Genomic DNA, 23,604 nt, shown 5'->3' on the forward strand with positions numbered 1-23,604 from the left:
GTTACTTATGTTGCGTTGTGCTTCCAAAACATCAGTTTCATGGTAAAAAAAAAAATGACTTGGCCTTAGGTGGCACTATGAAGCACGTGAGGATGCACATGCACACAGTGTGTTTTGTTATGCAATGCTGAATGTATACATTAGTTTTGTTTGCTCATCATCACCATGAGCAAATGACACGTGTTACGCGTTCTATGAAACTCAAAAATCTCACGCTTCTAAATAGAAAATGAGTAACCAGCCATTAAACATATCCATATATATTTTATTCTCAATACGGCAAAATACAAAGAATATTCAGGACAGACTCATTAGTCACAATTAATACTCACTTCACAAGAATGCTTTAAATTACATAACCTAAGTTTGAAGATCAAACTCAATGAGTACCTTTAATCATATTGCATCCATCATATATAGTATCTCTATCATCAGTTCTCTTAAAACTAATCCAATTTAGACTATTGTACATAGTGTATGCTGCTGGTCTCACTTTAGAGACGACTTTTTAGAAAAAAAGGTGTTATACAACATACTGTATAAACTGCTACAACTGTTTTGACCTGTAGAGAAATACCTCTGTTTCAAAAGACATGTTGGACCAACTGTTCAAAAGGGACACACAGTAAATACATCTCTCTCGTGAGGAGGAAACAGATGCGGTTTTACACAACAGACTGTACACACCATCCATCCATCCCATGAGATCAACAATATACATTTCATGAAAAGTACACGCCTCCATATCAAATACAGAGAAGACAAAATATTCGCACTTGGATTCTAGACTCATTAATGATTATGTGGCGACCATGATACTGGGAGACAGTGAAGCAGAAGACAAAGTATACGAGCACGGTAAGAAAAAGACTGAGAAATAAATTTGATATACAGTGTTAAAGAGACTAGGACGTACTCTGTAACAGCTTGGAAGAAGAAAACACAAAAGCCCATAGAGGGAAAAAAAATGTGCATAAAAGTATCTCACAATGTATGTACAGCAATTTTTAAATTTCAATAAAAATGTCAACCTGTAGTAGAAATTCACCCTTAAAGAAATGTTATATTTACAATTTATACATTTGTATTTAAATAGAAACATGCACGTGTTAACATCTTCCTACTGAATGTCAAAAAAACTCATCTTACCCTGGATTCTTTCAAGTTAGAATTAATATTAATTACTACTTACAATGAAATCTCATCATGAACAACCCCGATACATTTACATCTTCCTATTTCATAAAATGGTACTCCTTAAAATGGCAAAATAGAAAAAAATATCAAGCAAAGGGGCAGAAAAATAAATAAGTGTGAGTAGCAAACTGTTAAAAATTACTCTAATGCTAAATTTTGTACATTTGACTACAAGATAGTGTATGGAACACTAGGCGCGGACCTGTACTTACAAAGTGTACCAGTGTATGAAGACATTGACTGTGCTGGCAAAACCCACAGAGGAATTCCTATGAGAAAAGTGGCCTCCAGCTTTAAGTACAAAATGGCTCATGCCATTTGTGTTTGGTTATAAAAACAGATCTATATACACATATATACTAAACCAGTACACAAAATTGCAAAAGCTAAAGGCATTGGACACTTGAGTTCAACAGGTTTCTCACTGAGGCGGAAAAAAAAAAGAAGTGGGGGGAAAAAATCCCAAGCCAAAAATTAAAGATTTCCCACAGAAACAGATCCTTTTTTGTAAAAATCCTGCATAGATTAAAATAATACCTCCTCTGGCGTTCTATTTTTCAAGTGCCAGAGGAAATAACAGTATCCCCTCCTACGATACAGGACAGGGAGCCAGTGAAGGAAAGAAAATACAAAGCCCAACAAACAAAAAGAAGGTCAAACCTGGGGCAAATAGTAAACTTAAGATTTATTTTGAGGTGAGAAGGGTGTACCATGTGTCAGTACACCAAATGTATCTTTGAAAATGAGAGAGAAGTGCCAAGTTACAGACTATTATAGGTCTGAAACTTTATGCCACTTTCCTGTTCTTGCTGCAAACTCATCTGCCATCAACCAAAAACAAACCCCATGAATACTATTTGATCCAGGCTTTAATATTTCCAGCATGTTTTAATGAGGTCGGCCTACCAAAATACCCAAAAAGGACAGTCCTGCATGTCTTTGACCATTACCAAACACCCACATGTCAACTGAAATACTAGGTGTAATGTTAACGTCTTCATTCGAAAACCACTGCCATGGACATTTCCCTCGATGACAATTAGTTATTCTAAACAACAGAAATGTTCATATTCATATCACTGTTACTCTGTCGTCTGTACCCCGCCTAACGTGCTGACACGCTCCTTATCTACCGTCTTGTAATACAAGCATGATTACAATTTAAATAGGAAAAATTACATACACAAATACTTTGCATCTTATAACCCTTGGTTCAACCCTGTTTTAAAAGAATGCATTTGAAAAGTTATACTTCTGCTTGGCCAGAGGAAGAAAAAACAAAAAAACTGCTTGGTATATAAATAAAATCTATATTGGCCGTTATACTTCTTTTCTGAAATATATAATGTTAGATTTAAAACTCTTTGTTCTATAAATGCAACACTGATTAGTTTGCCTCTCTAAATCTTTCCTTCCAGATAAATTTGCCATTGTTGTGCCAAATTAGTGGTCACTCAAACCCAACTGCAATATAAATAACTGCATTGTATATGTGGAAACGATCTTCAATACTAAAGACACTCCCTGCTGTTCCTTAGAAAAATACACTCTGAGCAAACAAGGGGATCAATAAAATAATAACACTGTCTGGAAGTGACTCTTCCTTGAGGACATTTCTCAGTGAACAATGTAGGTACAAGTGTAAAAACATTTCAGAGGAAGAGACTCATAATCGGGAGCTTCAAAGACAGCAAATCTCTTAGAGAGAACATTAACGTGATCAATTTAATTAAGGCCAAGAGTCTTATAGCCCCCGTTAGCGGCCTCTACAGGCCATGCTTCTTTCTGCATCAAACCGGACAACAAATGATTGAACGAACTTACCAACATTCAATTTTCTAGCAGAGCTAAAAGTAGTTCATGATTCTGGATAATAACATTACACTGTTAAAAACTACTACAGTGATTGATAAAGAGAAAATTTATAAATATATGTGTGTCAGAAGTATTAATCTGCTGTGCACAGTAGCCCTTCCCACAGTCTGTCCTTAAATCTTGTGGGCATGCTCCAAGATTAAGCTTTAGTGCCGAGGGACTTTGAAGGAAAGATTAATAGAGATGGTGTAGTGTATCTTAATTTGGGGCCAACACCATCTTTGCTTTAAATTGCAATAACATGACTCAAAATTTTAAAGACTGCAATAAAAAACAAACGTTGCCAGCTTCCATTAACTGCTAAATGTTTAAAAAAAAATGCATACAATGGGTAAAAGCCAAAAAAAAAAAAAAATATCCAGATATGGTGGGTGGCTGTTTGTTTTCCTGTCGCTCACATACAAGGCACAAAAATGATAAAGAGAAACCTTCATTTTAAAGCACCTTTGGTGTTCATGGGAGGTACTTTGGTGAAACAAAGTCAAATAAAAAGTTAAAAGCCAAGGTAGCCTAAAAAACAAACCCCATTTTTAAGCATTTTCATAAATAATTCACCCAGCGCTTCCATGCCAAATAGATAAAAACATGGCATTCAAAGATTGTAAGAATGCCGATATATGAAGCAAGGCGATAAGCTCTTTTTGTTCCTGTGCTGCAGTTTTGATGCTTCTCCCTGTGTGGTGCTGTCGACGGTGTGAGATGCTCTAGATTGCTCAGTGTTTTTGGCAAGCTGGTGTAGAAAATGGACACAGTGTTGGATATATGTCTGAGAAGTTCATCAGGTGTGTGTGTGTGTGTGTGTATGTGTGTGAGGACCAGAGGTGGACTGTGTGTGTGCATACAGTACATCATTTGTATATGTATCCGTCTGTGAGGACATGCGTGTGTGTCTTTGAGCACAAGCGGCTGAGGTGTGTATGTAGAAACAGCATTCAGGGAACGAGTCCTCGCTAGGGTTTTGCATCCAGACGCAGCCAGTGGAGGCCCTGCCGTGTGTAACGCACCAGTTCGGTCATGCTGCTGGTGTTGAAGATCAGAGGACCCATCACCTTATCCAACTCCAAGAAGAATTCTGGGAAAACAAAGTCACAGTGAGCAGAAAAGCAAGATCATTTGTTTTCTTCATTATGATATCGTTGGTTCGCCATTTTTAATCAATTAAATCAATGCTGTTGTGCTTAGGAACACTTGCAATTTAGTAAGCAATTCAGTAGGGATTCAAAAGCTCTTTTTTTAGCCTGTGCTCAATTGTTAAGTATATTGTTGTAGGGTATTTTTGCCGTTAATAGATAGTATGCAGTAGAGAGGTAACAGGTTAAGGAAAATAGAAGACACACAACTAAAGGTACTCAACTTTGAAACTAAAAGTATTCGAATTTAACAGAACTTCCAGGCCATTAACATGACATTATCCTGAGAAGTGGTGAAGCGATTCAAAATGTGATCGTTTCAACACATCTCAGCAATAAAGGATAAAAGAATCTGGTACTCAAGTCATAAAAAGCAAAGGACAATGCTATAATACAGTATTTAGAATGCAACCCTTGTGGGTGTAATATAGATAAGTACAATTTACTGTATTGTTATCGGTAGACAATTTCCTTTTTTTTCTGCAAGGAGCCAGCCATGTTGCTCTGTGGGTAATGCTAATGTGCATCCATAAACTATGTGTTTATTTATTCAAATCGCGTAAATACTAAACCAATCTGCTAGACTAAAACCACACATATCATCACATATTTTCAGGCCTAACATTGTGGAAACAGAGCAGTTAATATTTTTAGCGAGCGCAAATACCAAGTTAGACTGAATACCAACCCATCAAACAAATAGCTAAATATTTAGGGCCCTATGAACTATGAGATGCCAGGAGACAACAAACAAATAGGAGGCCGGGATTGTTTCATTTAAAGTATTTTTGGTTTACGAGTGATCATGTAGACACCAGATTATGTAGAAAATCGAACGAACCCTGTGGTTTACCTTTCTGCTCCTTGGATAGTTGCTCCGCCTGGTCCCAGATCTCCGTAGAGTACAGGAAGTTGGAGGTGACCTGGACGTAGCTGGCAGCCATCTGGTGGATACGCTGAGGTATGGTCACAGACGAGCTGGCGCTGCTGCTGCTGACTGCTGAGTAGCCACCGGCCGTGCCTGGTGACAGTTTGGGAGACACTGGAGAGGGCATACCTGCTGCCTTGCTGCATTAGGAAACAGAAACAGGCAGACGTGGTTACGACAATGCTGGCACCTGTTTAGCAAAAGTTTGGTACACATTAAGTTATTTTAATGTCCAAACAAACACCTGTGGCCGCTAACTGAAAATCATCCCTGGTCAAACTGATCTTCACAAGATGTTAAAACAGGTGGAATTACATCAACGGGTATCTGTGTAGGCACTGATATATATATTTTTTTACTTTTAAAACCTGTGGGTAAATGTCAAACTCATTTTCAATACTTTCTCTAGACACTTGTGCAGGAAACGCTGACATCTCTTTTAAAACCACATTTGATTTTCAAACAGCAAAGGAGGACATGACTTACTTTCCCATTCCAGGAGAGGGAGCCTGGGTGTTACTCAGAGAATTCTGTCAAAATGAGGGGAAGAACATTATGTACACAGCAGGTTACACATTCACAGAAAGAAAAAAAACTGCATACTTGCACTTTGTATTGTGTTCCTTTGGTTTTTGAAGGTTTGCCAAGCAAAACCTGATTTTAGCTTCAAAGACACAAAAAGTACCTTCAAGTGTTCGGTGAGTGTTTTGGAGTATTTTAGTGCGCTGTCTTTCCTCAGCTTGAATAACCGCAGGTAGAGGAGAGACTGGCATCGTAGGCTGGAAAGAGAAAAAGGTTCCTATTAATCTAAAACTTGCAAAGAAGACAGCAGTGACCAGAGACAGGTGGACTAATTAAATACTCTCCTTCAATCAAAGAGTTAGGATTTGGAGTACTTTTAGTTGAAAGCTAAGCACAGGACGACTCTTCTTGAGAATCACGTCAGAGTACTTACCACAGCACAGCTAGCCTCTTGTCTGCTGATGTAGCATCTGGGGCCAGGTAGCTTTTTAACTTCATAGTATATCTGAACAAACAGAATACATACTTAGTTTCTAGGAGAAACAACTGCTTAAGCCATTATAGAAAGTTTTTATTCAAGTTACAATTAACACATTGACTTTCTGTTTAAAAGAGTACTCTGTACACTGGTTTAGCATTTCATATCTATAACATGGACAACAATTAAAAATGAATGCAGCAGAAGAGTTAGTCTTTTCATTCCAAACATTCTATCACTGACAAAAAAAGATGCCTACATTACCCACAATGCAACTCAACCACAGAGAGTTCATTTGGATATTTTGCGTCATGCTAGTAACAGGTAATGTAGCCTTGAACTGCAAGCCTCAAGCAGGGACGAGGAGTGGGCTACAGAGGTGTGGTAGCCTCACTTCTCTCTAACTCTACACCCTGAGGTTGTTTTCATTCAAACGTGTAGTCTTCAGCCCCAACTGACGCTGACTCAAGTAACATCACTTAAGGCAATTCCCATATTCACTACCCAACGCCTGTAAACAGGCTTTGGTGTGCACAGTTGGTGGAATTCTCTTGCAATTGTGATAATGATAAAAGGTATTTATGTTTGGCCTTACTTGATAAGCTCCACCGTTTCAGCATACATGGGGAAGGGAGACTTTGCCTCTTGGGCGCTCTTCTCCAGAGCATTACCACATTCAATGAAAGACACCACAGCATCCAGGTAGTAAACTGCCTTTTCAAAACGGTCCAACTGTGAAAGAGCAGGAAGACGGCAACAATGAAATCACTGTTGCATTTCTTTCTGAAACTATCACAGCAGTGCAGGACTCAATAAGGTTCACATGATTGTTTCTTCGACCTTGTTCTGGCATTTAGTGAGGAATACATAAACTCTCTTTATATTACATAACAAAAGGACAATTATGCAGATGTTGGCCTTTGAATGTTAGCAGATGGGGACTAATAATCTGTAGTGTGGGTTGTTGTAATCCAGGTACATAAAAAAGGGGGGAATAAATATAAAGTATGATTGTTTATGGAGGGAGCAAAAAATAAATGTTAGTGCTTAATTCTCAGCAGTTGGGCATTTGTTTGTTTTGAGTGGAAATACCACGCAGCAGGCAGGTACCTCATAATCCTCAGGTAAGTAACTGATACCAGACCTGCAGTTAAATAGTCACCTGCTTATCTGTCAGTAACCCGTTAACAAAGGCATTATTGTTTTAATTTTTTTGTTTGGGGATATTATGCATAAAAAGTGAGAGAACAGAGAAATGGGGCCTTTGGGAAATTTAGCTCAGACACGAAGTTTCCAGTCAGTGGAATTAATATTATACAAACACATAACTGTCAGCAAAAAAAGTGTGTTAAAAACTTCAAATGTGTTCCTGTAAGAAGTATTAATTTCTGTGCACCTGGATGTTGTCTTACATAAAAAGGGTTCCTGTTAAACTAACCTCTCAGTGCTTTGCATGCAGCAACTGACACTGTTGCATTTCAATTATTTATGTAAATAGTCATTAGGCTCTCACCCTTACCAGTGCATCTGCATTGTGTTTAAGTTTCTTGGCCTCTTGTAGGTAGTGATCTGCCGAATGGACCCTGAAAGAAAGAAATTTCATTATTTCTCTGAACCATAAAAAAGCCACAACACTGTAATAGCTCGGTTTCTGCATTCATTTGCTCTTGTTAGCACAGACCTGGAAACTACCTATAAAAACAAGATCCTTATTCTTCAATTAAATCAAACCCTGAAACAAAAACAAAAAAAAGAGACAAGACTGTTGGGTCTTTACCTCTGCATGAAAAGGACACAGATTCCCAACAGAGAGCCTTTTAATGTGGAAATGTACATCATCTCTCCTGCATGTAGGCAAATCTATTCATGACCTCCCCACCCTCCTACAGCTTTATGCATCAAAGGCAACCCTAGATCCCCACATCAGGTCTTTCTGCACACCCTGCTGAGAGGTTATCCACAGTGGAAAAAGCTCCTCTTACCTATCCTCAAACACCAGCTTGGATCTCTGAGACTTGGAGCCGCCCGTGGAGAGCGGCGGCACAGCCAACTGGTTATCGCAGCCCTTTGAGGATTTCTCCTGCAAAGACAGCAAGCGAGAGGGAATAAAGTTTCAAGAAAAAAGGGGCCTGGTGTTTGAAGTGAAAAGGGCGATATTGGGGGTGACTAGAGGTAGAAATGTTTAGTGCTCTATGGATGTTGGGCATATACAATATATAGAAGCTATGTTCTCCACCATTCCCCTTCTTCCCACAACAAGTAATTTTTTTTTTGTCCTTCATGCTTGCTTCGTTATCTAAGTTCCCTGGGGGAAACACTGCACATTTGGTGAAAGACTGCACTGGCACATCCCAGTGTGCGCAATGCTTGCCAGGTATTCACAGACTGCAAATGGGGGCGGTAAGGTTACTCGCACTCACCTTGCCATCGCGTGTGCTGCGTCCCTTGTCTTCTCCTTTTCTGTGTTTGGAGGTGGAGTTGCCTTTGGTGCTGTGGCTTCCCTCCTTTCCACTTCCTGTCCCGCTGGACAAAGAAGCGGAGGACTGGCTGACTGTCCTCTTTCGATTCGGATGTTCTGCCTTGGGTGTCCGCTGAAGACCTGACATGGAAGGAGAGGGTGCTGGCTCCTCTTTCTTCTCCAAAGACCGCTTAGACCTGGTGGGATACGAATTTGCTTTGTTACACCACATCATAAAATATTAACATGCAAAGATTAAATATTAACATTCAAGATCAACACTAAGATCAAAGCAAGGATGTCAATACAATAAATGTTAACAGGTGCATCCTAAAGAGGGTGCAGGGAAATAAAAGAGCCAGTGAGTTTTTATGCTTTGATTTTTTTAATGCGCAGAGTTTATAGAGTATATTTTTTGAACTTTAGAGCTAGAAATCTGGCAAGCTTGGGAAGAAGAAGTGCTACTGTCAAACCAAGTATTCCCAGTGTTCAGAGGGTTTTACTGTGAATAATGATCAGGAGGAAAAGGAAGAATACCCACTCTTTACTGCTGTTTTTATGATGAGATTGGGACTTCTCCTCCAGCTTGCACCGCTTGTTCTCTGGCTTGGTGCCTTCTTCATCGTTCTAAAAAGATACAAAAAAATGCAGAAAATAAAAAAAGACAAATTAAACGATTTATTGTTGTGTACAGTGGAGATCACAATTAGAGAACAAAGAACAATTTATAAATAGTTAATTTACTGAAACACTTATTTTTTTTCATTGTTCAGAATTTGATAGAATATCAGCTGTGACTATACCACTGCTGTACTAGCATGTTTTTAAATGACCAATGCACCTTTATTTTGTGAACAACAACACAGTGAGCGATATTAGAGAACAGTAACCATTGTGTCAGAAGAGAAGATTTTAACAAAATCAACATCCCTAGTTTCTCTCTCTGGTTTGACCATGGTCCATTCTTCTGCAGTCTCTTCCACAATTTAGTAAATGTAGTTTATTAGACATTACTTTGTCGCAGAGGATTTTCCAGAGATTCTCTATGGGAATACATAAATCTCGACTCTGGGCTGGCCATTTCATTGTTTCAATATTTTTAGCTTCAAGGAACTACTTAACCCGTTTTGCAGCGTGACGGGGCATTGTCTTGCATGAGATTGCAGGCTGATAGGGAGACAATTGCAGGGAAGGTATTGCCTGTTGCCGAAGTAGGTTCACATACATATTTGCACTCACCCTGCCATGTAGCTGTACAAGAGGCCTATCTCCTGCTGCAGAAAACATCCCTCAAACCATGAAACTTCCTCCTCCAAATTGAATTGACTTCTTGATACACTTTGGGTTCAGTCTTTCCCCAGTCCAACGCCAAACATAATGTTCCCATCAGATCCAAATAAAGTGAATGTACTCTTATTACTGAAGTGCACTCTGGACCAGTTCTCCTCTGTCCACACAACATGCTCCACAGCAAAGGGAAGTCTATTATTCTTTCTGCTGTTGAGAGGTTTGGTCACTACACAATGGGCTTTCAGTCCAAAAAGTCTTAAACCACGTGCCAAGACAGATCCTTGCCCTGTTCAGCACTGAACTGGCGAGCAACTCCAGCTGCAGGGCTGAACTGATTAGCCATTGAGTATTTGCATAAAGCGGTCTTCTTGTGCACTTGTTATACGTGTTCACTGTTTTTTCACGCAATAAAGGTTTTTGTTGAAGTGCCTACAGCAGTGGTATAGCCACAACTGATATTCTATCAAGTTCTGAACAATAAAAAATAACAATATTTCAGAATAAATCAAGAATTAATCATTTGTTCTGATCTGCAGTATATGTGTGAATGAAAGACACATATTATAACATATAGATCTAACATATAGATAACATAAGTCTCCTTTTTCTGGTGATTTCATAGTCGTCATTAAAAAAAGAAAAGAAAAAGCAAGCAAAATCTAATGGCAGGAACTCCAGATCTGGATCTCCACCGAAATTGAATCAATTGTTCCTCGGCTGAAAGGCATTTTCTTGCTTTAATGGAAATCTGTTTGGAGGTTATTTTAAGAGATGCAGTATCCAGTTGAAAGGAAAATAAAACGGAACAATCCTGATGAAAGTAATAACAAAAAAGATTGCCGTTTAGTAAGCAGGATCATACTGAAAACTTAACCCTCAAAAATTGTTTTGGTTAATCTAAGAATGTATAAGTTGTTTAAGTCTTAAAGATCAATGAAAAGAGCTGAGAACAGACAGGAATTTGCTCTATCAAGTCCCATACCTTGTGTTTCCTCTTTGCCTTACTAGAGCTCTTCTCAGAGCTCTGTTTGCTGAAGTCTTTGCTGTCCCTGTCTAGAGAGTCGTCCCTCTCCACTTTTATCTCTACGGGCTCCTTGTAGGGCTGCCCTGGGATCCTCGACAGCAAGCTGAGATCTATAGGAAATGGGAAGGAAAGGGAAGGGTACGGTTTACTTTTGTCCAAAGAAAAGAAAGGCTTAAGGAGTGAGCGCTCCTGCTAGACAAGTGTAAAACAAGTGCACAGAATTTAAAGAAAAATAGTAATATATTATTATAAGACTTATTCGCCTTATGAGCAGCTTTGACTAACCTATCTTCACTAGCAAAACCTGCTGCTGAGGTTGCCTTGTAGGGTAGCGCTCCTCAGGGTCACTGAGTGGAGACAACAGCTCTTTTTCTTCCATTGGTGAAAACACACATACGGGGGTCCTGATACTCTCCGTGTACTTGGGTGTCTGCGACGAGGACGGGATGCTGTCATTCCCCTCAGAGTCTGACGAAGAAGAGTCCGTATCTACAAACTCCCGGGACTTCTGGGAACCCTTGGTGGGTGCCTTGGCCTTGCGTTTATCTGCAGTTGTGGTGACAGCAGCCGCGGTGGGCCTCGGAGAGGATTTTGGTTCTTTTTTAATGCTTGGTTTGCGCGAACCTTTAGTAGCAGCTTTGGGCCGATGAGGTGGTATCTCTGGAGCCGGCTCACTCTCCACCCTCAGACCACCCTTGGGTTCCTCCACCACTGGGGGCTTCTCAGACTTTTTAGGCTGTTTTTTACCCACACTCCTTCGTGGATTTGTTCCACCCTCACTCTGGGCGGGGGATTTTTGCCGGCCACGGCCACCCTCTGCACCCTTTTGTGCTGCACGTAAGTCCCTGCTTGGGGTGGGTGCTACTGAGTCTTTTGAACCCCCTCCCTGGCTACTATAGCCACGTCCTGAGCCATTATCTCTGCCCTCTTTCTTGCACTTGGTTGGAACATTATTGTCCACTGGAGAGGCAGGAGAGAACTGCTTGGCCTTTTTAAACCAGTTGTCCAGCTGCCACTTGTTGGCCATGGGTTGTTCAGGCTGATGGGAAGCAGGAAAACACACACAGATGTGAGACTTTGTGTTAGTGAGTGAAAATAATTATGCATGAAACCTAGTCAAACATTAAAATAAATCTAAAAAAGATTGTATTGTTGTCAGAAGAAAGAACAATGAATGCCTTATAACTATGACAACCCAAAATAAGGAGCAGAGGAACTGTTATAATGGTTAATTAAGTACTAAATCATGACAACGTTGCACAACAGCTTTATACCAAAGTTACTGGTAAGTGATTACCTCAGGAGAGGCAGGCCGTGGATGCTCATTGGCTTCACTATCTGTCGTACTGCTTTCACTCTCGCTGTCGGAGCCTGAGCTGCTCTCTGAGCCGCTGTGGCTGCTAGAGTCATCCCTCGATTGCTCCGCTCCTTCACTGTTATTGCTGTTATTACAGAAAAGAGACAAACAGCATTACATTTTAAGCAAAATCTTTGGAGTAAACTTTCAGTCTTTGTGCTTTACAATTTCAATACACTGATATCTCTGGACAATAGATGGGACACTTTTATAGTTGAGGATTATTCTAAATTGCTACATACAGCTAATATTTTCGGTTCCGTACTTGACTCTTAATTTGCAAATTTTTCAATTGTGATTTTCCATAATGGGGACAATGCAGTCCATGCCCCTGTTAACACCCACTGGTTCCTTTGGGAAAGGTGTGGAGGTAATGTGTGCAAAGGTTGATGCTATCTCCTACTAGCCGCCCTAACCGACCAACTTCTGCAGCAGCACAACTCTGGAGAAACTGTGTAAGGTACGTACAAACAAACAGAAAAACAAACAAGCAATAATCCCAAATTTAATATAGTTTTGTTTTAATCTTTCTAAAACATTTCCTAATTTTGTAGGTTTTAAAAACACCCCACGTCAGCTGATTAATGATATACAGTAAATGACCCAATAACTATGAATATAATGCAATCCATTAGTCATGCAAAAAATACTATTCTTTAAATTCTAAATTTCAGTTAAGACTGTGCCACAGAGATGACACTTTTTTATAGGCCTTTTTTGTGGTGTTGTTGGATTGCGTCATTCATGAGGAAGCTCAATATAAGATGACAAAAGACAGTTACTTGTAACTGTAATCTTTTTTTTTTGGAGATACATAATATAACAAAACTCCCTGACACAGTCGCAAAAAAAAAATGGTTTAATGTTTTGTGCTTTACCTTGCTGATGTATTCCTTGAGGCGTTCTTTGCCGAGTCCTGTTCTCCATCACTGTCCTCGCTGCTGCTGAGCTTCAGGTCATCCTCCAGCATACTGGAGATACAGGCATAAAACTAAACTCAATATTTGTATTTTATTACAGCAGTGTAATAGCTGGCTATGTCTACATAACTTAATTAGGCCATGTTTCTTACCACATCATTGCTGTTTGATTTAGTATCTTACTCTTTGTTGTATGAATTAATACTGGGAAAACTACAAACCGCGGCTTATGATGTGAGAGGATAAAGGGAAGAAAAGATGAAGCACTTACGTGGGCTGGTCATCGCAAGCTTTGGACTGGTGGCTGCTGGAGCTCTTGGAAGAACTACCTCTCTCTAAAATCACACAAACAAAGCTCATGAGCAATAAATATATATGTACATACATATCAAAATATATACACGGACATACATATTTTTTGTAAAGATATCATGTGTGTGGGCTTGTTGGAAATGTGTTTGATACTCACTGTGCCCACTTGGAAAAGGGTGTGAGTCCTGAGGTTAAAAAAAAAGGACATTCTGAATTATTTTCACAAACCCATATAATGTGTTTATTGAATCTAACAATTAATGAAAATGCATGTAAATTTTTTTCCTCCTTGACTTCTATTCAGTCAGTTTTGGCGTTTATTCCACAAACAAATTAAATATAATCCAATAGTTAGTCCCATGACTAAAAAGGTTTTCTCTGGATTGGTTACATGTGTTGCGTAAGGTCTGTTTGCTGCATACAAATGTAATTAACAAAGACTTTCATTTAAATAAATGCCTGTTAAGTCATTATCTTTTCGTCAAACAAGGTATCATATTGGTGATGGAGCCTATGCCCCACTGATGAAAGCCTTAACAGCATTAACAGGATTACAAACTGGGTGTCTGTCGACATTCCTAGGAATGGTGTGTTGCTGGATCGCTGTGATCCAAGTAGCACACCTGCCATTACTGCTAATCTAAAGATCAACAGAATTGAAATAACTGCTAGAACGAAACAGAGAGCTTTGAGATAGTAATTGTAACCCTCCATAAAATATAATAATTTATATCAAACAGTAAAGATAGAGGCTGCTGCGATGCTGACCTTGGTGGGGAATGGAAACTTGGAAGGCTCTGTTTTGCAGGGGGTGTGTATGGCTGTCAGTGGAGGGGGCCACGACTGAGTCATTTCCTGGAAGGAAGAAAGAAAGAAAAAACACACATGGAAAAAAAATGTGAAATGAGTTGTAAGGTGTGAGTAATAGAGGCTTGAGCAATAAGCTTTCCTCTGAATAGTCAAGATGAACTGTTGGCCTGATAAATGGTGTTTTTATCTAAATACAATTACATACCTTCAGAATTTCATCAACACAGTTGGAGTCACCGGATCCCTAAAGACAGAAAATCACATTTAACACATGTTCATAAACAACATGACGCCAGTGCAGCAGGTGAGAGGCGGCTTCTATAGGCATTTTATGAGACATACAAGTTCAAAAGGGCCAAGTGTAACATACTGTGATGTAATCTATTCAAGTTATTACAACATTATGAATATAACGTTTCAAACAAACACTGCTCTACCTTTCAAGTACATATAGTCTACATGCAGTGTCTGCTACAATAGATTTATATCTTCGGTGCCACATAAATACACTGTATTCCATCGTTACCTCTACAGGCTGTGAGGGGATCTTGAGTTTAGAAAGTGAGGCCTTGCTGTTGGACTTCATCTCGCCCATGGTGCTGCTGTGTGACTGTCCACTGTAGCTTTCTGCTTGTGAGCTCTTGGGTTCTGCCGTTTCCTGGCCGTCCATAGGCCGCACATACGCTGTGGGCTTCTGCAGCATGGAGCCGGGCTTGGACATCAGAGACGGGGGAAAGGCCTGACTCGAGTGCTGTCCGGTGGGGAAGGAGGTGTGAACCCGTGAGGGTGAGTCCCAGTTGGCCTCTCTGTCTCGTGGGGACTTGGAGCGGTAGCGCTCCTTGCTGTGATGCTGTTCAGCAGACAAGGAGCTCCGCAAGTGGCTGTTGCTGCCAGAAGAACTCAGAGAGCCTTTGGCCGGACTCGATGTGTGGGACTTTGAGTGTTCTGACCCTCCGCTGTGTTTACTTGACTTCTTTTCACGCACCTCCCCTCCGTGTCTTTGGCTACTGCTGCTGCTGCCGCTACTGCCGCTGCCCCTCTGGCTACCGTGCCCGCCCTGGAGTCCTGAGCGTTTCTGAGACTGGGATGAAGAACCACCTGCTGCGGGGCCAACAGGAGTCCACTTGCTGCTCTGGCTGCTGCCACCGCTACCGACACCGCGCTGGTCCCCGCCAAATAAAGGTGGGCCCGATTTCTCCTCAGAGGAAGACGAGCTGTTAGAAGGTTTACCGCCAAGCTTAGGGAGTGTGTCACCAATCGGCTCTTTCATCTCGTCGTAATTGCCCAGCATGCTCTGAATACGGCTTGACAGTTTATCTTCCTTACTGGACTGAATAGAGAAGTAGAGAAAGGGGAGTGGGAGAGGTGGGAAAAAGGACAGTGCGATGGCGAAGAGAAAGAGTCATGAAAAAAGAGACAGAAAAATCCGTAGAAGAAAATGAGTAAGAGAGAGGAGAAGAGAGTGAAAGCAGAGAGGAGAGAAGAGGGGGGCAGAGAAAACAGTCATTATGGGCACAAGTTCAACACTTGGGTTAATTGCTTTCTGTCAAACACATTGAAAATGGAGAGAAAATGTATCACTCCAACAAAGAAAACCTTAAAATCACTCAAATAGGCAAAATGAGCATCAGTGGAATGAAAAATTATATCTGAAAAAAGAAAGAAACTAATTATATCCTAGAACATGAGTCAACAGTTACATTTAAAATCACTGAATGCACACTGAGGAAAAGAATAGATCGAACGTGGAGATCAGCCAATCATACAGTTAGCTTGTTCAACCTGGGCCCAGATCAGTCCACACCTATCTGCAAACACAGATAAGGGTCTACCTATAACTCTTACAGAGGTTAATGAATCACTTTGAGGCTATGGGTTCCAGCCGACCTGCTTGCAATCAGCCCGTGGCAGTCTGTACCGAATATCCATTTTTACATGGTGCTTCAGACCTCTATTTGGTTTGACAGATTCACACAGAAAGTGCTGTTATCTCTAGAAGGTGGAAATGTAGCTTGGTCATAACATTCACACCACTACCACCTGCTAGTGTGGCCTGGCTCACATGTGTGTACTTGATGAAATGAAGCATCGCCCTTTTCTCTTATGGGTGGGTTAGTTTCATGTGTAGCACAAGCCAATAATGACTTGTTTCATTATGATTGTATTAAACCTCCAGTGGACCAGAAATACTCTCTGCTTTTTGTAAAAAAAAAAAAAAAGAAATTCAAAAAGTCTGATATTATTGCGTCTCACACATAATGGCACATATGCAGGCTGATACTGCTAAAAACAAGGAAGTATAAAAAGAAAGTGTTTGAGGTAAATTAGAAGCAGCTAAATCATTACACAACAAACTCATTGTTTACAGACTCACTGACAGTGTAGTGTGTTGGCATAAGAAAAAGTGTGTAAAATCTAGAATTTTTTTATTGTATTGTAAATATTATATTAGTTGCATTTAGGGATGTCAAAGCATGAGATTTTGATATCAAGGTTTCAAGGCTGTTTTAAGGTGCTTTTTTGGCAGACATAAGGCTGGAATGTCAGTTCCCTTGGACATTTTTACAGCTCGTCTCTCAATACTTCAGGTGAGTGGCATGGCAACTCTCTCACACATAAAACAAACACGTGTGACTTGTGGGAGGAGATTTCACTGCACACACAAACAATGACTCGCAAAAATCTGCAACAATGCAGGAATCAAGACCCCGTATATATTGCAGCTTCAAGAATTCTTACGGTTATGAGAATGTGACGTTAGTGCCATTATGAAAAAAATAATTGGTTAATTGCAACATCCCTAATTGCATAGAACAACGCTTTTCATCAGCAGAAACTTTCTCAGGTATCTACTTAGGAACTCAGGAGCAAAGTTCAAATTGTGGTTCCTGCTCTGCAAAAAGTCCCTATCCTGAGGCAGTACCCCCTTGCTCGCCAAGAACAATCCTTTCCAATGTCATTTCAATAACAGTAAATTACAAAGGAATTTTAAGAAAACTGATATCTCTTTCAAAAGGCCAACTTAATAATCAACTCAATAATCTAAATATGCATGTATGTACTGTATCATCAATAACACAGTTTAAGAACATGTTTGTGCTCTTAGTTCTGTGCAAGAGAGTTACAAGTATGTGAACTCAGCACTGTGAAAATGTTACTGCTTTGCTAGTCTACATCTGGGAGGCCACAGCTGCAGCTGTGTGCACACATGGCCTTTAAGGCAGAACACAGTAAACTTCCACTTAGTGGAGCATGACAGAGCGGGAGAAAAAAATAACGTCACACTGAAGCTTACATAAGACTCAGACAAGAAGGAGACAAGAGATACAAATTGTAGAAAAGCTACTGACTCGAACAGTTGGATTCTTATTTGCTGCATCTGCCTTTTTTTTTTTTTCTGTGCAAAGGTCAAGGACTTTTCCTTCTTCAAACACTGCATTTTACCTTTTACTTTGTTGTGGTCCAAAACACACAGGCACACAATCATCATTTAACTCTGGTCCCTTTCTATTGCCAACCTCTCAGGACACATTCCTCTCTGCCTCTTTGGTGGCTAACTCTAGCTACGGAGAGGAGCCACTTACCTCTGCTCAAATCTGGTTAGTGGCAAAGATTAAACTAGTTCAGAGAATTCAAATCCTCTTTGCAATTATACTGGCCTACATCTTTGTGTGTGAGGTTTACCGTCTTCAGCTGCACTAGAAAACAGCTAACCGAAGACAGGTGCTGTCAAGTCATCAGGCTCTTTTACATCTTGTGCAAAGTTGGTCAATAGCTGACCAACAGCTAACCATTATTTTTTTTTAAGCCAACAAATGTGTGGAAAAGCATCGGATACTGTTTTAAAATGCCATGATTACCTCAACCACATACTGTGTTGCACAATGATCAGCTAATTACATCTTAAAATTTGAGAAAGATCATTTTGATTAAAAAAGGACCATCAATGCCAGCATAGCTTGTTCAGACATGTGCCGCAAGGGTATTGAAGCATGGCTTGACTTTCATCACACAAACTATTGTTTGTTCACAAAACCCGGCTGCAGGATCCTAAAGGTCATTGTGAAACAGAAACAAAAGGAAAACAAAACACACACAAATCCTTCTTTATCATTTATAAAGACAGCAACCAAATATATTCTGAAGCCTAAATCAAATATATAATTTTTCTTGAGAACAACCAGTCGACTTACAACTGAAAGGTTTTGTCAGATTGAAGCATTGTAGGGGTGAAGGCAAACAAATATTACATAAAGTCTGCCCATAAAAGCCTGAAGCAAAATATTCCTATTTTTTTCCTTTGTAAAAAAACAAATTAATGCAAAGGTATAGATATCAGGGCTCTAAAAATGTGTGTTGAGAAAACTGTATTAACATACAGTAAATGCTCCTGGTAGAATACGCAGGTTCTGTCGCTCTTACAAATTCTTTTTAACTGACTGATCAATCACATGTCTAAACTGAATGAGAGGTAAACAAACTTACCACCTTGTAGGGTTCAGGAAAGAGAGGTGAATTTGCTGGAAAGGCCTCTCCTCCTCCCTGCTGGATTTCTTGATTTCTCCTTTCTCTTTCTTTCATTCGGAGCACATTCCGGTCCTCACGGTTCATGTTGCTAACAATGCAAACAGAACAACAAGTCAACATAAAAACACGCAGAAAGGAGACTGTAAACAGACTTCTTGTCCCGTGGATTTACAAGGATGGCTATAAAAGACGCAGTATCATGAAAGTGAGACATTCATGAAAGAAACACCTGACAAGTGTGTAAAACTCACTCTTCAACGGGGTAACCTAACTAAACAACATTAGCCTTTCAGTTCTCTTTGCTGCTATGATTTCTTAGTTCGGTAATGATGAATACCAACAACTGGTTCAAGTCTCCAACTGTACACCACCAATAATACGGTCAGGCTGCCATCATCTACCCTCTATTTTGAGTCAGTTTTTTGGTAAACCACAAATAGGAGCATCATCAACGAAACCCCACACATCATAAACAGAGGGTGCTCCCCCCCAGAGACGACCTGTGGAGAAAGTAGTCTCTAATAGGCTTAGACTAGTCTAGACAATGCGCAGTAGCTTCCATCTACAAATAATCTGCATGTACAGATGGTCAAAGTTAATTTGTACCAGAGCTGAAACTACAAATGGCCATTTTCATTTCACAGTCATACATTGAGACATTCGTTAAATTGAGACATTCGTTAAATACAATTTGTATGGTTGTTAGCTCAATAAATATATCATTCAAATAAAAAAGTTTATTTTTTGGAGCAGACTCTAAAAGCATGTAAATCACTTAAAGGCCTTGTATGCTGATGAATCGTTAATTTCCTACTTTGCGCATATTAGTTTTGCATCAACGTAAAGACTAACAGTGACTCCAGACTTGATATTTGCAAAAATATTCCTTTCATATAACCGCTGGGAGGGACTTGGTGTTTCAGGTCATGCATCGGTCCCTGCAGGTTATGCGTTTCTTACTGTTGTTGTGCAACTTATGAGTTTCAAGCTTAAACTGTTTTGGTAACATGCCTGCAATGGTCGACGGGTCACATTGCTAACAATACACACATAGCTAAAGCTTTCTCCTCATACCACAACCGCAGGTTCTGCGTTAGCCATTATTGTTGAGAGTAGCACTTTTCTTCTTCACTGGCTCAGTCAGTCTCTCCCTGCTAGCACTTTCATCATCAGTTGCATCTGAGCTGGAACCTCTCGCTGTCTCTCCCTCCCCACAAGCCTCTTCCTTGCTCTCCTCATTTTGCTTTTTAAAATAATCAGCAATCGAGTGCTTCATTTTTGGAATACGATAACAGTTGAATGGATTGTTTCGTAAAGTTCTCCGCCGCTACACGCACATCACACACTGCGTAGGGCCTTAAGTGACGACGGGGGAACCAGCGATAATGATCATCATACACCCGCGTGAATGTGACAGCTTTGAATTTTAACCTGCACACTCAAAAAAATATGGTCACAGTCTGGGGCCCTGAAGCATCAATCACACAACATGAAAAGAATATGAAACACGGCTCAGGAATAGAAAAAATCGGTAATTCAGCCTGTAACGATTAAATAATAACCTGCTGCTATTAAACTGTAACTTGAAGCCACGGACTCCGTAATTGTTAGCTAAACACACAGGGATGTCTCTGTCCTGAGCATAATGTGTGTAGTACAAGCATTAAAGTAGAGGGCTAGCTGGGGGCAGAGACCTTGTAAGTAAAACTCCACATTATATTTTCTACTGGAAGCCACTCCGATTATAAAAAACATGTGCAATTGGACAGAACACATGCATGCTTTTTAAGGAGCGACCAGCATGACAGAACAAAATGTGACTTTTGCCTGTTGTGCACTTTGTTTAATAGAAAACAAATTTCTGGTGTCTCTCTGCGGGTCTCCTGTGTTGTTTAGGGTTGATGTTAGGTTCTCATCACTTCTACAGCACACTTAGGTCCGGCTCCTGTATCTATTATTGATAAAAATAACAGAGTTGGTATACCGATCCATTGGCAGGGGCCCTTCAGCTCTTTTAGTGAAGTTCATATATACAGCTACAGAAACAGTAGTACTATTTTTACTATTTACTAAAATATGTTTTCAAATTCACCTAAAACTATATGTTTAGCTCTGCTACTTCGTTTGTAAAATATCTATTACATGTCTGTCAGTCCTGGAAGAAGTGCTCCCCCTCCTCTGTTGCTCACCCAGAGTTTGTCTCCAATGGACACAACAGTGGGTGTTGTATATTGCACGTTGTGGTTAAAACCGTCCAAGTAAAGTATATAGTTTGTGATTTGGGGTTATACAAAAAAAACCTGTGAGTAAACATGACCATATTTTTTGCTGTATGCCAGAACACGTGCATGCTTTTTAAGGAGCGACTAGCCTGACAAAAAAACAAAGGCGACTTTTGTCCGCTGTGCACTTTGTTTAATAGAAAACCATTTCTACAGAGCTATTAAAACAAGAAACAAGCCAATTATCAGCCAGGTGTGTCGTCTCCAGGTTTAACTCCAGCTTCGGGCTCTTCCTATAGTAACAATGACTTTAAGGCTGTTGACAGTGCTATTATACAGCAACCACCCAGCCTCCTCCTAGATTATAAAACACACAAGGGTGTTTTGAATCGTTTCTAAGTATGAATGAAAAGAAGTAGACAGGAAACTCATTTCAGAAGAGGAATATAATACTACACACATGGAAGTCAAATAAGATGTGAAAAGGTAGACAAACAAGGCTACATTTTTAGACTTTAGTTTCATGGAAGAATTCAAGTTACACTGACTTAAAAGGACTATCACTCATTTAGTGCTGTAGACTAAGTCTAGCCAACACTTTTTTTTTTTTCACAACTTCTCACCGGTTTTCTGTAAGCTTATCAGTATGTCTAAATAGTAATTTCCCAACCGTCATTTTTACATTTAAAGCCTCTGCTTGTTCTACATCATCAACACCACCCAACTATGAGTCATCACTCATAACAGGCTACGTGATTTACACACTTTAGCTAGACTACATCAAACCAAAGTTAAGGAAGCAACCAAGGCCACTGTGAACTGTTTGAAACACCATTAACACCAGTTTTCTCAGCAGAGTTTTAAAGAAAAGAAAACATTGTTTATGCTATCCATCATCCAAACATCCACCAACATCCCACTGTTATCATATCTGGACCTTATTTGACTTACAGCACGGCTAAGAACCAAGTAGACGACACATTGTCTAAAACAAAACAGACACTGTTAAGAAAAGAAAATACACACAAACTTCGAACGAACGAACCACGGATCTTCTTGTATAGACAACACATGTCCATCTAGTACCTAGCTCACAAGTACCACGCATGATTCGAATGCTATAAAAGGTTGTGTGTGATTTAAGAAAAGTAAAGTCTCCATGTCTCCACTGGTTAAACAAATAATCAAACTAAAGTATTATGCACAAAGGGTGCATTAAGTATGCTGGTACTACATGTATATGCAAATGAGCCTGTCAATATCAGTTTTGGAGTGCGGCTGAACATGTGAACGGGCCATTGTTAATACAGTGTTAAATGGTTAAAGCCCCAGGCACAGAATCTTTTGTAAACACTGCTCATGTCCATTCTGCCCAACTAATTGACCCAATCTGTTGGTTTTTATTAGTTGAATAGTGGGTTACACCCTGTCATACAGCAGCACAGCACTTAAGAAAATAATCAGACAACAATACTGGAGCATAAATGTTCGTATTTAGGCCCATACCAGTCAGCAGTTTTACTTGTGTGCCTTCGCAACATCACGTAACGTTTTTTTCCAAGGAATCCATCTTGGTTTAAATGAAAGCCTAAACATATTTTCCATTTCCTATGCCGTTTTCAAAGATCCCTATCTTCATGAGGAACAAAAAGTCATAACTTTTTTTCCACTAAAACTGTAACATGTAGGTTTTTATACGTGGGAAAGTCCGCAAAAAATAGGTGATGGATCTGTTCCACGCTGCCATTAGACAAGCATGTACTTCTGTTTTTTTCTTTTCTTCTTGTGCTCGACATTTTTAATGCAACGCAAAAAGGGGTTAGTAAACGACTGAAAGCAGCATGGCGGCCAATACAATGTTACAGAGGTTACTTTTATATCCGTTACTAATTCTGTCGATCTTTCAATAATGGTTCCGACTACTTTGGAAATTTGGCTGGAGGCGGACTGAACTTGTTGCTGCAACATACAGAACAGTAATTATCATAGAATTGGCGCTTATACAACGGCCTTAGGATCACAATCATGATCGTAATGAATGACTAGTACGTTCGTAGAGGTTACTGTATGGAGCACATGCATATGCCCGTACTAGTCTGCATTTTCAAATTCTTTGCCTTTCCCAGAAAACTTCCTACCCAAGCTTTACTGCTTGATGTCACAGTATCCTCGCTTACTTTCAGGTGTAATATCTAATTTTTTAAGCCAATACATGGCTCGTCAACCACAAATTCAGATGCCAATTAACCTGTGGCCTTCTAGAAAAACCTGCACTAACGCCTTGTCTTAATATCAGCCCAGTTTAGGAAAAACCCAGGGCAAGCGATTTTATTTATATTTTACTTGTTTCAAGAGTAAACGTTAAGAGGCACAGATCATAAATGAGCCTTGGTTTGCATTTTTGGCAGCGATTACATCCAAGGCCCAAGCCCTACGGATCTGATCTATTGCCAACATTGTATGGTAGGCAATGTAGATTGTTTTAAAACAAGGACAAGGTTTTCCTAAGCAAATCATTTCTTATACAATCAAAATTTCATTGACATTTACGATT

The 23,604-nt window shown here is 39.9% G+C and overlaps 1 protein-coding gene across 6 annotated transcripts in view; it reads right to left on the minus strand.

Annotated features, from left to right (window-relative positions):
- Window positions 1-285: 285 nt before the first annotated feature.
- The window catches only part of aff4 (AF4/FMR2 family, member 4), a 32,068-nt gene continuing 8,749 nt past the window's right edge, over window positions 286-23,604 (minus strand). For 3 of the 6 annotated variants that reach the window (XM_083927339.1, XM_083927340.1, XM_083927337.1), the window contains exons 2-21: window positions 18,787-18,916; window positions 14,828-15,631; window positions 14,507-14,545; window positions 14,260-14,346; window positions 13,649-13,676; window positions 13,451-13,514; window positions 13,138-13,230; window positions 12,200-12,344; window positions 11,188-11,941; window positions 10,861-11,012; window positions 9,130-9,215; window positions 8,551-8,785; window positions 8,113-8,210; window positions 7,650-7,713; window positions 6,726-6,862; window positions 6,086-6,157; window positions 5,816-5,909; window positions 5,617-5,660; window positions 5,056-5,270; window positions 286-4,144 (exon numbers count right to left, since the gene is read on the minus strand). In XM_083927339.1, the coding sequence (XP_083783465.1) occupies window positions 4,023-4,144; window positions 5,056-5,270; window positions 5,617-5,660; window positions 5,816-5,909; window positions 6,086-6,157; window positions 6,726-6,862; window positions 7,650-7,713; window positions 8,113-8,210; window positions 8,551-8,785; window positions 9,130-9,215; window positions 10,861-11,012; window positions 11,188-11,941; window positions 12,200-12,344; window positions 13,138-13,230; window positions 13,451-13,514; window positions 13,649-13,676; window positions 14,260-14,346; window positions 14,507-14,545; window positions 14,828-15,631; window positions 18,787-18,912 (3,459 nt within the window). In that variant the 5' untranslated portion in view covers window positions 18,913-18,916 and the 3' untranslated portion in view covers window positions 286-4,022. Of the gene's footprint in view, window positions 4,145-5,055; window positions 5,271-5,616; window positions 5,661-5,815; window positions 5,910-6,085; window positions 6,158-6,725; window positions 6,863-7,649; window positions 7,714-8,112; window positions 8,211-8,550; window positions 8,786-9,129; window positions 9,216-10,860; window positions 11,013-11,187; window positions 11,942-12,199; window positions 12,345-13,137; window positions 13,231-13,450; window positions 13,515-13,648; window positions 13,677-14,259; window positions 14,347-14,506; window positions 14,546-14,827; window positions 15,632-18,786; window positions 18,917-23,604 lie in introns of those variants that run through there. The other 3 variants (XM_083927338.1, XM_083927342.1, XM_083927341.1) reach the window with 3 other exon arrangements.

Source organism: Echiichthys vipera (genome assembly GCF_963691815.1).
Source record: "Echiichthys vipera genome assembly, chromosome: 14".
Classification (NCBI taxonomy): Eukaryota; Metazoa; Chordata; class Actinopteri; order Perciformes; family Trachinidae; genus Echiichthys; species Echiichthys vipera.